At 48.4% G+C, this 14,774-nt stretch overlaps 2 protein-coding genes across 4 annotated transcripts in view; both read left to right on the top strand.

Moving 5' to 3' along the window:
* Window positions 1-2,736, top strand: part of ZNF592 (zinc finger protein 592) — a 39,176-nt gene extending 36,440 nt beyond the window's left edge. For both annotated transcript variants that reach the window (XM_071441997.1, XM_071441996.1), the window contains exon 9: window positions 1,044-2,736. In XM_071441997.1, the coding sequence (XP_071298098.1) occupies window positions 1,044-1,553 (510 nt within the window). In that variant the 3' untranslated portion in view covers window positions 1,554-2,736. The remainder of the gene's footprint in view (window positions 1-1,043) is intronic.
* Window positions 2,737-3,656: 920 nt separating this feature from the next.
* SEC11A (SEC11 homolog A, signal peptidase complex subunit) lies at window positions 3,657-10,453 on the top strand. Of its 2 annotated transcripts, XM_071441999.1 has the most exons (6): window positions 3,657-3,802; window positions 3,905-4,014; window positions 5,592-5,741; window positions 9,228-9,347; window positions 9,781-9,838; window positions 9,983-10,453. In XM_071441999.1, exons 1-6 carry the CDS (start codon window positions 3,752-3,754, stop codon window positions 10,031-10,033), a joined length of 540 nt encoding a protein of 179 aa, XP_071298100.1. In that variant the 5' UTR covers window positions 3,657-3,751; the 3' UTR covers window positions 10,034-10,453. The 2 variants fall into 2 exon arrangements, with proteins under 2 accessions (XP_071298100.1, XP_071298099.1); XM_071441998.1 differs by lacking the exon at window positions 9,983-10,453 and having other exon boundaries at window positions 9,781-9,970.
* The last annotated feature ends 4,321 nt before the right edge of the window (window positions 10,454-14,774 follow it).

Here is a 14,774-nt window from a genome sequence, read left to right as displayed (position 1 = left end):
GTCAGGCTCAGCAGTGTCAGTGCAGCTGAGCTGCACCAGCTCCAGGACAACATGCATTTCATCTTGCATTTCTCAAGATTTTCTCTGGCATTTATTCAGTCTATTTTGTAATTTAAGTTTGTTTTTACCCTTGTTTTCCCCTGGTACCCTGTTCACGAGCATGGCACATTTTTCTTCTTTCTCCCTTATTTTTTCTGCTACTTAAAAAGATTTATTTTCTGTTTTAAAGTACTTGCTAGATCCATTACCTATGAGAACTGCATTTTTCTTAAGTAGGAATGTGTAATTTTGTATAGCAGCTGTAACTGTTCTACTGATTTTTGTTTTGGATTGGAGTGGAGGGTTGGCTGCTTGGGCTTCTTTGCTCCATTTATTTTAAAAATACACATTTTGCATATCACTGCAGGGACATATTTAAGCAAGTCATCCTCAAAGGAGAAGAAGCTACAAGATTTTAAGATAGAGAGGATGAGTTACTGAGAGATGCCACAAAGACAAAATCTGAGTGGAAAGGAGAATGTTCAGAGTTTAATCTAAGAAGCATTTCTGGGCTATTGACCACCCCTGTGTCCCTCAGCTGTCCCTCTTCTGTGGGCTCCTCCTTCCCACACCAAACCAAATTTTTACCCAGAGAGGTCATGGCTGCCCCATCCCTGGCAGAGTCCAAGGCCAGGCTGGACAGGGCTTGGAGCACCCTGGGATAGTGGAAGGTGTCCCTGCCCATGAGGGGGTGGCACTGGATGAGTTTTAAAGTCCCTTCCAACCCAACCCATTTCACGATTCCTTGATTCTAAACTATTTCCCCATCATGTTTATGCCCAGCCAGCCTCTCCCAGCATTCCCATCTCACATCATGGGGCAGCAGCTGAAATCCTGAGCACTGGTGAGGTGTTTGGGTGTGGGGAGGGAAGGGAATGCCCCAGGAGTGACTGCCCTAGGCATGACTTCACCCTCAGGCATCTCCAGACTCGCGTGTGGATTTTAGCACTTACTCTTCCATGGGTTCAAATGATAAAGTAACTTTTTAATCTTATTTTTTTAAGGCAAAATCTCCAAAGAGGATGGCACAGGATGAGCTGGGTGAGGCAGAGAGCGCTGCGGGTTCGGACGCGCCGCCAGCCAAAAAACTGAAAGCGCCTTGGAAATGCGCAAAGTGCGGCTTTGCCACGGACGTCCGGACTGAGTTCCAGGAACACATCCCTCGGCACAAGAGCGACAGCTCCACCTTCCAGTGCTTGTTCTGCGGCCTCTGCTACACCTCCCACATCTCTCTGAACAGACACCTCTTCATCGTTCATAAAGTCAAAGATGAGGAGGAGGAGGATGAGGAGGAGGAGGAGGAGGAGGGGGATGAAAGGCAGAAGTTACAAATAGAGATGGGTAAGAATGGACACGAGGACTACAATGGCGAGTTGAACACTACGGTGGAAGAGGAGAACAAATACAAAGAGTGCAAAAGGGACTCAGCTCTTTGTGAGCACAGTCAGACGTGTGGAGCAGAAGGCCCCAACAGCACCTCACAGAACAATCATTCAAAGTCTCTTAAGACTTAAAAGCAAAACAAAAGCCCTTTTGGTTGATTGGGGGTTTTTTGTTGGGGGGTTTCTACTCAAAATACAGGGTGGGGATGGGGCAAATCTTTGAAATATTCTGTTGATTTCTTGAGATGGACATTGCAACTCCTATTTGTAAGGGAAATTTAAACAGAAAAAAAACAAAACCAACCCTGCCATTGCATCCTAAGCACTAACTCTCTGCCAGCCCAGAGAGGTGAAAAGGGAAAGCAGGGCCAGAACCCTCAGTGGGGTTTGGCCAGCTCCTGAGGATCCAGGAGCACTTTGCAGCTGCAGTTTCCTTCAGATGAGCTCTCCTCCTTTGAGTGTGCACCGCCTCAGCCTCTGCCCAGAGTCCCAGCCTTGCCATCCCAATCTCCCTTTCTTTCTCCTTCTATTTATGGCTTCTTTTTTCTCTCCCCATCCTGCCTTTGTGTTACTCATTTTAACTCATAATGCTGGCTCAGCCAAACGCGCTTGTCAGGACCGTGCTGGCCGATCTGGGATCCGCGTTACACGGGATGGGCTCGAGCTGGAAGTTGTGCTGGTTATTCTTTAGTTACACCCAAATAACAACATACTTTTCCAAAACGCAGTGTAATGAAATGTCTTGGACCTGAATCATCCTTGAAAGAGGATTTTGTGGCCCCAGTCCTCCTTGGTGAGTAGGGTGTTGAGGAGGGCCATGCTGGCCGTGTGTCTGTGGAAGCCATCCTGGGCTGGGCATTGTCAGGCCCAGTGGCTCATCCCAGTGGGAGCTCAGACTGGCACCATCACCAGAAGGGGATAAGTCCCCCATCAGTGGGGTCAGCTGGAGTGAAACTATTCCAGAGCTCCCAATGTGTCAGTGCCAGGGCTCCCTGACAGCTCATTTTGAGGGGAGAGGAGCAGAGCTCAGCTCACAGAGGTGTTGGAACAGCGGGAGCCACCATCCTGCAGCCATCAGTATCTCCATAGCTCCTCTGCTGCTGTGGCTCAGCACTCCCATCCTTTAGGAGATGTTTCTTTCCATGTAGTCACATTGACTCTCTCTTTCCTCCCTCATTCCTTGTCACACCCATGCTTTGTGTAATACAATTACCTTCTATACCATTATTTTTTTTTCATTCTGTTGAGCCAGAACTCCGCTTGTTATTGTTTACTCTGACAATGTTTAAATAATTTAAGAACTATTTATCTCCTTGCTTGGGCTCCTCACCATGTGGTCTCGTGATGCTTGGATACGGAGCTGTCTGGGTGCTGAATGATATATGTTGGTTGGATGAGTAAAGGCTGGATGTGGGGTGTCTGTAGGATGGGGGGTGTCTGTAGGATGGGGGGTGGTGGGGAGGGCTGTCATAGGGGGTGTGGGTTGGATGAGATGTTGGCTGAATGGGGTGTGGAGTGTAAGGGGTGTTGGTTGAATGGGGGTTTGGTTTGCTGTGGGTTTGATTTGATTGTTTGGTTCAGTGTGTGTTTGGTTCGTGCGTGTTTGGTTTGATGTGTGTTTGGTTCGATGTGTTTGGTTTGCTGTGGGTTTGGTTCTGTGTGTTTGGTTCACTGTGGGTTTGATTTGATTGTTTGGTGTGTGTTTGGTTCAGCGTGTGTTTGGTTTGATGCGTTTGGTTCGATGTGGACTTGGTTCAGTGTGGGTTTGGTTCGCTGTATTTGGTTCGATGTGGATTTGGTTCGGTGTGGATTTGGTTGGGTGTGTGTTTGGTTCAGTGTGGGTTTGGTTGGCTGTGTGTTTGCTTCGGTGTGTGGTTTGGTGTGGGTTTTGCTCGCTGTGTGTTTGTGTTTGGTTCAATGTGTGTTTGGTTCGATGTGTGTTTGGTTCGATGAGTGTTTGGTTCGGTGTGTGTTTGGTTCAGCGTGTGTGTGGTTCCATGTGTGTTCCCTGGATGGGAGTGACTGGAAGAGGCACGGATGGACCTGGGCATGGGTTGGGCAGCTTTTGATGGAGCGGGGCGTCGCTGGATGCGGTGTTTGGCTGGATGGGTGCTGGTTGGAAGTGTGTGTTGTTGGCTGTGGGTGTTGCGCTGGCTGCGGGTGCCGGCTGCGCGGGGCGCTCCCGGCTGTGGCTGAGGCCCGGCCCCGCTCCGTTCCCGTTCCCGCCCCGGTGCCGGTGCCCGCGCGGCGGAAGCGGCGGTGACGTGGCGGGCAGGCGGAAGCGGAAGCGGGGCCGTGCGGGCGCGGCGGCGGCGGCGGTGGCGGCGGCGATGCTGTCGCTGGACTTTCTGGACGATGTGCGGCGCATGAACAAGCGGCAGGTGCCGGAGGGGCCGGGGGGGAACGCCGGGCGGGCGGGCGGGCGGGGCCGGTGCGCCTCGCGGTGCGCGGGCGGCGGGGCCTGACGCACCCTTGCTCCCCAGCTGTACTACCAGGTGCTGAACTTCGGCATGATCGTGTCCTCCGCCCTCATGATCTGGAAGGGGCTCATGGTGGTGACGGGCAGCGAGAGCCCCATCGTGGTGGTGCTGAGGTCAGTGCCGGCATGCGGGGGATTAAACCCAGCGGGTTTAACCGGGCCCCCCACAGGGATGGCTCAGCCGGAGCCACAGCCCCAGCGGGCCAGGAGCTCCTCAGGAACCCAGGCTCAGCAATAGCGAGAGAGGAGGGAGCGGGTAGAAAGAGCATCTCACCTGGCTCTGCCTGCTGGCTGGTAAGAAAGAGGGAGAGGGACTCTAGACCCGGTACAGCGGGGTGTGACAGGGACAGCCCTGCCAGAGGGCAGGGTTAGACGGGTCACTGTGAAATGATCCTTCCCTGTCAGGGCAACAGGCCCGGGCACAAAGAGAAGCTGTGGCTGCCCCATCGCTGGAAGTGTCCCAGGCCAGGTTAGACAGGGCTTGGAGCAACCTGGTGTAGTGGGAGGTGTCCCTGCCCATGGCAGGGGTGGAACAGGATGGTCTTTAAGGTCCCTTCCAACCCATCTGCCTTGATTCAGTGACTGTCCATTACAGAGGTGGTCCTGAGCTTTACATTTGTCACTCTACCACTGTAAGTTTTGGGTGTCACGCATTGTCCTTACAGCGGTGCCCTGCACTGTGGCTGCCACCAGTGTTGTCCCACCTTCCTGCTGCCTGGGACAGATGCCCTGGGCTGCCATTGGTGCTGGCATGGATGTTGCACCTGCCCCTGTGCATGGATATTGCACCTGCCCTGTGGCCACACTGCCCTTTTCTTGTGTTTCTGTGTCAGTGTTCATGATGTAGAAATGCTGTAATGCCGTGACAAGTGCTGCTTACCAAAACCCCCTCCTGATGAGGTGCAGGGCAGATGTTTCCCCCTGCTCCTCCCAGTGAGTAAGACAGGGTGGTCAGATCACATCCCCTCTGCAGTGATTGATCTGCTGTTCTGAACTGCATCTGCTGTGCTCTGTGAAGATAAAACACAAATGCACGCGGTACTTAAAGTTCATTGTTCTGTTCTGCATTATTTATGTGGAATTAGGAAGGATAAGTAGTTGGTAACAATTGCCATTTACAAGACAGAAGAAAAATAACTTGAGTCGTGGTGCCTGAAATGAGATAATTAAGCAGAGCAATGAATCATTGTAACAAATTTTTGGCAAGTCCCTTTGTCTGTTTCAGATGGGAATGCTTTCAGTGCTTTGTTTCTGAGGGTAATCTGTCTATCTCTAAAAAATAAATTAAATAAAAAAAAGCTTTCCATCATTTCAAAGCTGCCAGCATTGCCTTGCCAATGGTGAGCTCAGAAATCAAAAGACAATGTTCATCATCAGCTTTTTGCTTATTAAAAAAACGTTTCCCTTTGGATGTGCTTGTAACACAGTGCTCTTTTCCCAACAAATCCAAACTGCTGGCAGTATGATGATTGAAAACCTGATTGCCAGAGGGGTTACACAGTTGCCCAGTCTCCAGGGTTTTCTCAGAAGCTCTTCATCAAGGTTTCAGCCTGGTCTTGAACACTTCCAGGAATGGGGTATCCACAGCTTCTCTTTCTCAGGAAGTTCTTGTGAGATTTTTCTTAAAGGGCCATGAAAACCTGGTACTGAGTGTTTAAATGTTGTTCAGTTGTTCCTCTCCTCTTTTTCAGTGGGAGTATGGAGCCTGCTTTCCACAGGGGAGATCTCCTGTTCCTCACCAACCGCATTGAAGATCCGATCAGAGTGGGAGAAATTGTCGTCTTCAGGATAGAAGGAAGGGAAATCCCCATAGTCCATCGTGTCCTGAAAATCCATGAGAAGTATGTGAAGGGTCTGGGGCTTCTGCTGCTGCTGTTTCCCTATCTGGTGTTCTTCATGGGTAAACAAATGGGGGGGATGTCAGTCATGGAAATCCAGGTGCTGTAGGAAGTGGCACAGGAGTTTCAGACAGACAAAATCTGTCCTGCTTTGTTTACTTGTAAAGATCACCCAGCAGAAGGCACAAGCTGTGCCAGTGCCCTGGACACTCCAAACTGTAAAATAATGGAATTGTTAGGGTTGGAAGGGACCTTAAAGCCAGTCTCATTCCACCCTGTGCCATGGGCAGGGACACCTTCCACTGTCCCAGGGTGCTCCAAGCCCTGTCCAGCCTGGCCTTGGACACTTCAGGGATCCAGAGGCAGCCACAGCTGCTCTGGGCAGCCTGTGCCAGGGCCTGCCCACCCTCACAGGGAAGAATTTAATTATTTTATCCCATCTAACCCTGGCAGTGGGAAGCCATTGCCCCTGTTACTTCAGGGCCCTTGTTTGCAGTCCCTGTCCATCTCTCTTGGAGCCCCTTAGGCACTGTAAGTGACACCACTGCCTGTCTCCTGTGCCATCCTCTCTGTCCCCAGCTGCTGTGCTGTCTGCTGGAGCACAGCTGTGTTTGTGTGTGAAGTGAGTCTTGTTTGTGGGGCACAGCTGTGCCAGAAGGTGTTTTGTGTGTCATTTTAGAGCTTGTCTCTATGTCTTGGTCTTTGCTGTCATGCAGGCTCAGGGCCTTTTGTCTCTCTAGAAGGTTGTGGTGTTGTCCTCAGAGTCTCTGTGTGCTGTTCACTCTCAGCACTGGGGAGCTTGTGTGTCTGAGGGAATGGAACAGGCATTGGTTTCATGCCTGATCAGGGCTTAGTTTTCCACTGCAGTCATGAGCTTTCCTGCTTTGCTGATGGAGCTGTGGCCTCTCCAGGCCACTCTGTGGGGATACAAGCCAGCTGTGTGAATTGTTGGAGTGAAAACTGAATCTAGAACTGAATCCCTGATTCTTCAAGGCATCTCTGGGAGGCAGCAGCTGTTTGGGGGTCCCAGCATCTGTTTCTGCTCAGTGAATGTTTTCTGGTGGGAGCTGGAGCTGAGCCAGGTGGCATCTGAGGATTCCTCTGGTTGACATGTTGGGATGGGATGGAGAGGGTCCCTTTCCCAAAGCTGCTGGAATATCCAGACCAGTTGTCTGCTCCAGCTGAAGGCTGACCAGCCTTGTGCATGTAAATACACAGCTGGAATCCTGGCTCTGGGGCAATGAAACAATGCCTCTCCCAGCAGGCAAAGCACATTCTTTGCTGTTCAAATTTATTCTGTACCCAGAACTTTGAACAGTGTCAGTTTGCAAAGTGCTGTTCTTTGATACCACTGATTTAAAAATAACTTCAGTTTATGGGCTGAATTTGACATCTGATGTTGCACAAGCATCTTTTGTGATGTTGTAGGAACTCTTTCAAGTGAAATGCAGTTTTCCTCCTCCCCTGTTCTGTGCAGCATTTTTTCTCCAGATGTTGCCCACCCTTCTTTTTTTGTGGCTCTATCTCTATCTAGATATCAGGGTACCAAGCACTATTTTTTGTTTAAATGTAACAGGGCCATAGTGCCAATCCTGGGAGGGTGAAACCATTCTGCAGTATTTTAGGTTTTATTTAACTGAAACAACCAAACACAAACCTCATCTTTTTATTAGGAGAGATAAACTGAAAATTCCATATTGCAACCTGAACCTGGGAGCTGAAGGTGGGATTTGGGTGTCAGTTGCTTCTTTCACTACTTAAAGAATAATTTTCTAGTGCCAGTTTGGAAGTGAAAAGTGTCTGCAGAAGCTTCTGTCAGAAGTGTCAAAATGCAGAAGACAGAAACAGTGTTCTCTATGATTTTGGGGCAACTCAGGCCCCAGTTCACATCAATATTGTGTCAGTGAGAAAATGTCTGTTATTTGCTGGCCTTTTCTTCTTGTTTCAGCCCAAAATTGAATTCATTCTTTATTACTAACACAGAGTCTGCATTCCAAATTTACTTAGTGATTTTGGAGCAGGGTCACTCACCTCAGACAGCAGAGAAGTGCACTGTGGGCTTCTCATGCTGCCTCGTGGCAGAGCCTTGACTCTGCTCAATAAGGTGCTGCACTCCCACACCATCACTCTTCAGAGCTAAACTACATTATCTGCACCTCTGGGGATCTTTATCTTTTCCCAGACAGTGTTTGTTGTTCCCACACAACAAGCCAGATGTGCTTTGGAGAAAGAAATGTGGGTTTTTTCCCCTTTTTCCTTTCCAAACATCTCCTGTCAAGGAGCCTGTTGGTGTTCAGGCATGATGAGAACAGCCTGAGCTCCACAGAACTGCCTGCTTTCCTCTTTGCATTCCATCTGTCACTTCTGGGAGAGCTGAGATTCAGGCACTGAGGGTGCTCCTGTCCAGCATCTGAACAGGAATGGCTGGGAAAGAATCTTTTTCCTGGTCAAAGAAAGATTCATCTACTCCTTGATCCTGATTCTGGCAAGCTAATTCATCTCAGGATTAATTAAAGACTAGGGAAGCATGTAGTGATAATTTCCCTGCTTTCTGCAGGTTACAGTTTCAAGCACAAAGTCCTAGTTCTTTATGAACAGCCTAATTTCCTCTTTTATATGGAATATTGGGTCAATTTTTCAGCCAATCCAATTTTTTGCCAACCAAAATACCTTTGCAGAGAGACATGGTTTGATTCTTCTCTGCCTGGCTTTAACCCATTATTTCTGAGCTCCTTTTGGTACCCTCTGGCTCTTGCACTGGAAGAGACAGTGAAAAGCTATTTGATTGTTGCTGCCATTTGTGGTGGATTAGGTCATATCTGTCCCATCAGTTCTGTCTTTTCCAGGCTGGAGGGTCCTGGTCTGTAGTTTCTTGTTTGGAAGTGGTTCCAGACCTTGTTAATAATTTCTCAACCTTTGCCAGTTCTTCTCTCCATTGCAGAAAAGGATCTGGGGGGCTCAGCAGTGCCCAGAGCATTCCAGATTGGGCACATTGTGAGTTCATGCAGTGTCCTTGTGGTATTATTTGGGTTTTTCTATCCTCCTTTCCTAATCAGTTCTAAGTTCCAGCTTGCTTCTGCCCACTGCTGAGTAGAGCTGTGTGTTTCAATCCCAACTTCTCCTTTAGTGTTGTAGTAGGGAGACCAGAATTCAATATTTGTGTGAAGCAAGAGAAACACCAACACAAGATGGGTCAAAAGCCAAGAGGCAATAGCTGCACCTGCTCTAGAAACTGTTCTGAAATTCTGCTGGAGAGCTTTGCTGGGGCCAGAGTTCATTCTTCCCATGGCAGCATTTTCCAGACCAGAAATTTTCCATTTTCCAGACCATCTGCTTTCTGCTGTATTTGATAGTTTCCCTCTTTTATCCTCCTTGAATTGTAGGATGTGGTTGCTTTTAGTACCCTTGTGTTGCTCTCTCCATGCTTGTTGTAGAGCAGCTTTTAACAACTTTCTATCCTGCATTACCTGCCTGTCTTGTCTTTACCAGGCAAAATGGAGACATCAAATTTCTGACAAAGGGAGACAACAATGCTGTGGATGACAGAGGGCTCTACAAGCAGGGGCAGCACTGGCTGGAGAAGAAGGATGTAGTAGGACGAGCAAGAGGGTAAGTGGAGTTGAAAATAATGGGGCTTTTCACAGTGCTGTCCCCAAAAGCCACCTGGTAAATCCCCCCTTGCTGGGTTTTGTATCCTGCCTGAGAGTGTGGAGAGCTCAGTTCTTAGTTTGGCTTAAGCAAAGGCATTGAGGTGTGAGCTGTGTCCTGAGGTGTTGATGCTGGATGGACACAGATGTAAGGGTAGGTGGGCTCAGACTTGATCAGAATTGTCCTCAGGTTTCTCCTGGGAGGCTCAGTGTTTGCAGGCAAGTGAAATCTGAGCCAGGCATAGACTGGAACACCCTCTGGGCTGGTTGTCACCCACTGCCCCAGGGAGGAAGAAGTCACCAGCCCACTGATTACAGCCCTCAGGATGCTTGAGTGACTCTCCCTCTGCACCCTGGAACAGTGTTTGTTTTAAAAAAACCCTTTATTCTTCTAGATTTGTGCCCTACATTGGAATAGTGACTATCTTAATGAACGATTATCCAAAATTTAAGGTAAGAGCTCTTCTATTTCCTGCCTGCTTTTCCCACCCCAGCTACAATTCCTTCATGAGAACACAGACAGAACCCTGTGCCCTGCACGTTTTGCTGCTGTAGATGTCAGTGTGCACTCCTGTGTCTCTCTGCTCTCTTTTCCAGTATGCAGTCCTCTTTTTACTGGGTTTATTTGTGCTGGTCCATCGAGAGTAGTCCCTTGCAACTGAACTACGAGATGAAGGTGCCATGGAATTTTCTAGATGAACCTTTAAAGTAGCTGATGGTCCAGTGTACCAGGAGAAAGAAGAAAGCATGCATTTCAAAGCTTCGTGCCAGTTTGGGTTTGTTTTGGTTTTTACTGCTCAAGGGCGAATGTTTGTCACAGTATTTCCAATGGTTTGTCACATTTTAGCCTTTTTAGTGAATTTTTATATTAAAAATTTGAGCCAAAGTGTTTAGTGCTTGTACTTTGAAGCTGAGCTTCCTCTCCAAGTGCCTCTGGGATCGTGTGCTCAGTCTGTGCCTGGCTGGGCCAGGTGCCCCCTCCCTTGTGCTCACTGAACTGTCCACTGCTGACTTGTGGCCATGACAGTTCCTTTCCAATTCAGAACTGGAATAAAGATTTTGCCTTTTGCCACGTTTTTTGTTATTGCCCTGATGAGAGCAGCCTCTTTGCTGTTACACACTCACTCCCAGAGCCACCATCTAACTTGTTCTCTCTCCACAGAGCAGTAGCAGCTGCTCCTCTCACCTCTTTTTGGGGAATAATCTGTCCTGAGCTGTAGATCATTCAATATTTCTGGGTTTCTGAACACAGAATCACTCTGAAATAATCTGCCTAAACACTGCAAAGTGTTGGAGGTAGAAGATGGCAAAGGATTACTTTGTGCATCGTGGCACTAGGTAACAGAAGGATTGAGATGGGAATTACCCACAGCTCTTTGACAGGGATGATTTAGCAGGATGCAATAATAGAAATTGCTTAATTTTTATTGCAAATTGAAAATTGCGATTCATTGCAATTTTATGGCAATTTATTGAAAATTGCAGATTTAAATTGCAATTTTATGGCAATTTATTGAAAATTGCAATTTCCAAAAATTGTTTTGGAAAAGGGTTTCAGGTGTCCTGTGAGCTGGCCACATCTCACAGTTCACCTGAAAGCTACAGACTGCCCTGGGGTCTGAAATAAAAACCCACTGGGGTCTGAAATAAAAAACCCACTGGTATCTGAAATAAAAAACCTACTGGGGTCTGAAATAAAAAACCCACTTGTCACCACTGCTTTTTTCTGAGCTTCTCATTCAGGCTTGTGATCCTGCTGGTGGAGGAGTTGTCAGAAAGAGCCCAGGGAGGAGGTGCAAGGCAGTGATGCTGCAGTTGATCAGCTCTTCTCCATGAGTGCTCCAGGATTCCAGAGCAACAGGAATCATTGCAGATGGTCCCTGCAGCCACACACACAGCTTGTGTAAAGCAAAAGCAGTCAGGAAAAGCAAGGACAAAGCCCAGTGGGGTGTTTATGGCTGTTTGCAGTTTCTTGCACATGTCTCTCTTTGGGTTTGCCAGGCCTCTCCCATCTCTGGAGGTGAATTGTGCCATTTTGCTGGTTTTGATGTTACCAGGTGCTTTGTTCCCTATGTAGGATAAAGCAAACATCACCTGCAGGGCACTGCAAAGTGTCTACAAACAGCTCCAATCCCCAGCACTGAGCCTTGAGCCTGCAGCTCTGAGTAATCAAAACTTCATCAACAAAATGGTAATAAAATCTGTATCTGTTGCCCCCAGTGTTAGAGCCCTCGAGTGGAAATTTCTTGAGTTAAGGATGGGATGTTCTGTCAGAAGTCAAGCCCAGGCAGCACTGGGAGAGCAGAGAATCTCTGAGAGCTGCTCTCCCTGCAGAGCACCTTCCTGAGGCATTCCTGCCTCTGCAGCTCATGTGGAGCATGAGTCTGACCCTGCTTTGCCTTGAGCCTGAACAGCTTTTGTGCATAAATGAGTTTTACACACAAAGGGCTGAGCTGAGCTTGTCTGAAAGCTGCTAACCAACACCTCCCCATGAGCTGGGAGTGCTGCTGCTGCTCTTCAAGTCCTGTCCCTTTCAGACCTTCTCCAAAATTCCGAGTGTGTAAAAGCAGTTTATTCCTGTCACTGAGCTAATTTAACAACAAAAAAAAAAGGCTGAAACACAAAGGTTTAACTCTCCAAGTGCTGAGCCTGCAGTTCTTTGGCAGGATCTGTCCAGAGGGTGGCAGCTGGTGTCAGGAGTCCCTGGGCTGGGGCACACAGGGCCAAGGTGAGCTCTTGCAGGAGGGTGTGCCCTGCTCTCACCTGGTGCTGTGGGAAGGAATTGAACAAGTGTGGTGTTGTGAGGTCCTTAGGATGAGGTGAGATAGGAGAATTTGACTCTGTGTTCTCAGAAGGCTCATTTATTATTTTATGATATGATATTATATTAAAAGAAATAATATACTAAAACTATACTAAAGAAAGAGAAAGGATACATCAGAAGGCTAGAAAAGAGTGAATAATAAAATCTATGACTGAGCAGAGTCCTGACACAGCTGGACTGGGATTGGTCATTAAGGAAAAACAATTCACATGGAACCAATCCAAGATGCACCTGTTGGTGAGCAACCTCCAGAGCACATTCCAAAGCAATCAGAGAATTATTGTTTACATTTCTTTTCTGAGGCTTCTCAGTTTTTCAGGAGAAAAATCCTGGCAAAGGGATTTTTCAGAAGATATCACAGTGACAAACAAGTGCTTAAAGAGTGCAGGGTGGTTGTGGTGAGGGGTGGCAGGAGCCCCTGCTGCAGCCCAGCTCCAGAGGCTTCTCTCCAGGCTCTGCAGGCACTTGAAGACCAGGAACAATTGCCCTAAAGCAGGGGCTGCCATGTGGCATTTGGGAATTCATCTCTGCAGGCCCTGTTGTGCCTGTTCTCAGCTCTGTGCAGCTGGGAATGTGGCTCTGCTTCCTGCAGTTGTGAAATGGGGACTTGACTCCAATAGGCAAAGAATAATTTGGCATCAACCCCCTCACAGCTCTAACACCCAGCACCTCCTGTGCCACCTCCCATGGCAGCTCCCTCCTGCCTTCCAGCAGAACCTTTCCTGCCACAGTGGGATGAGGCAGTGCTGGGGATGAGCCTGCACAGCCTGGAAACTGGGGCTATGGGGGCAGGATGACACAGAGCTGTTGCTGGCTCCATCCCCACCAGATTTATTCTGCTTTGCTGAGCAGAAAAGGCACAGAGTGAGCAGGATGTCTGGCTGGCTGGGTGCTGATGCTGAGGTGTTTGGGAGCACTGCTGAGCTCCCACAGAGCCAGAGTGGCTGGTGATATGTCACAGACATCCTTTAGGAAAAATCCTTTCCTCAGGATTTTTCCTCCTGAGAAGCTGAGAGGCCTCAGGAACAAAATGTAACCAATGGTTATCTGCTGCTGTGGAATGCAACAGGTGCATCTGGGATTGGGCTCATGTGGTTGTTTCTAATTAATGGCCAATCACAGACACAATTTATTATTCTATTCTTAGCCAGCCTTCTGATGAAATCCTTTCTTCTATTCTTTTATATAGTTTTAATATATATCATAAAATAATAAATCAATCCTTCTGAAACATGGAGTCAGATCCTTGTCTCTTCCCTCATCCTAAGACCCCTGTAAACACTGTCACAGTGATAGAACTTGATGTGTTAATGTTTTATTTCAGTTTTATGCTACTTTTTTTTTAAAAGGTGAAACTGTCTGGGCAGCTCCAGCAAAGCCAGTGCCACTGGAGGCTCTGGAAATGGATGGAGATCTTCATGTCATGACAGGAATGGGATTTGCTCATAAAGTACGTGGGTGTTGAGAGCTCTGGTTTATAAAGGAGAAAAAAAAGAAGGAAAAATCTGCCAGGGCTGATTGCTCCTGTGTCTGTTGTGGTTGGTTACAGCCAAACAGGGCAGGTTTTCTGTGAGCAATTCCAGTGCTTAATTACAGCTCAGTCACATCCTCAGTGCAGGGCACAGATTCCTTCACGGGCAGGAGCTGTTCCATGAAGCAAAGCCATGCTGGGCTCTGTCTGATGGCTGCTGCAATTCCAGGGGGTGATTTTTTTTTTGTGTCAAAGCTAAATGCATAAGCAGGAGCGTGATGGTTGGGAAGTGAGCTGTGAGGGGTGATTGCTGCAAGCTGGAGCTCTGTGACACAGAGGCTGGGTTTGTGTATTTATGATGCTTTAGTGCACGGTTGTTGGTTGAACAGCAGTGAGCATCACGGTGCTTCATCCAGATCTGATGCTGCTTATTGCTTTGCAGGGGTTCACAGAGCTCAGGTTTTGTCAGATGCTCAGTTCCCCACTGTCTTTAATGAGATTGGGTAATTTCATGGTGGTTTTCGTGCCCTTAAAATCAGAACAGATCAACTGGGTTTTTTTCCAAGGAGCATCTTCAAGATGAAACCTGGTCCATGCCTGAAGACCACTGTTTGTTGGAGAAATGCACAACATAAAGGAAGTGTGCAGTTCCCAGGACAGCCCAAAAGTTGGCCAGGAGAAGGAGAAGAGACAGAGAAGGAGGAGAGGAGGTGCTTAGAGCACCTTGGGGATGGCTCCTGTGCCAGGGCAGGGGCAGAGCAGCTGTTGGTGTGACCCACACGGTGCCAGTGACTCAGGGCTGAATCAGATGAGGAATGTCCTGGTTCCATCCCCCAGGAAGGTGCACTGGGGTGATGCCAGAAGGGCCCAGCCTGTGCCATTCCCACCGTGGCAGCAGCTCAGGGCGGGAGTTGATGTGTGCTGGTGACTGATGTGAGACTGTCATCTCTGGGAGAGGAGAAGCAGCAGCCACTCTGTGCTTTCAGCCAGCTGAACAGCCTGCTGCCCCTTTGAGCTCTCCCCAGCCTTGTAACACTTTGGTCCTTTTGTCATCTGCACCCAGATTCTCACCTGTCAGGAGCCACAGGTCTCTG

This window comes from Agelaius tricolor, unplaced genomic scaffold, assembly GCF_023055355.1.
Source record: "Agelaius tricolor isolate 1412-34295 unplaced genomic scaffold, bAgeTri1.0.p SCAF_16, whole genome shotgun sequence".
NCBI lineage: Eukaryota > Metazoa > Chordata > Aves > Passeriformes > Icteridae > Agelaius > Agelaius tricolor.
This window is presented reverse-complemented; position numbering and strand designations above follow the sequence as displayed.

Coding starts and splice junctions, on each gene's coding strand:
- SEC11A (XM_071441998.1), top strand. CDS start 3,752: ATGCTGTCGCTGGACTTTCTGGACGATGTGCGGCGCATGAACAAGCGG. Junction 4,015..5,591: donor CCCATCGTGGTGGTGCTGAG/GTCAGTGCCGGC, acceptor CCTCTTTTTCAG/TGGGAGTATGGAGCCTGCTT. Junction 9,348..9,780: donor GTAGTAGGACGAGCAAGAGG/GTAAGTGGAGTT, acceptor TTATTCTTCTAG/ATTTGTGCCCTACATTGGAA.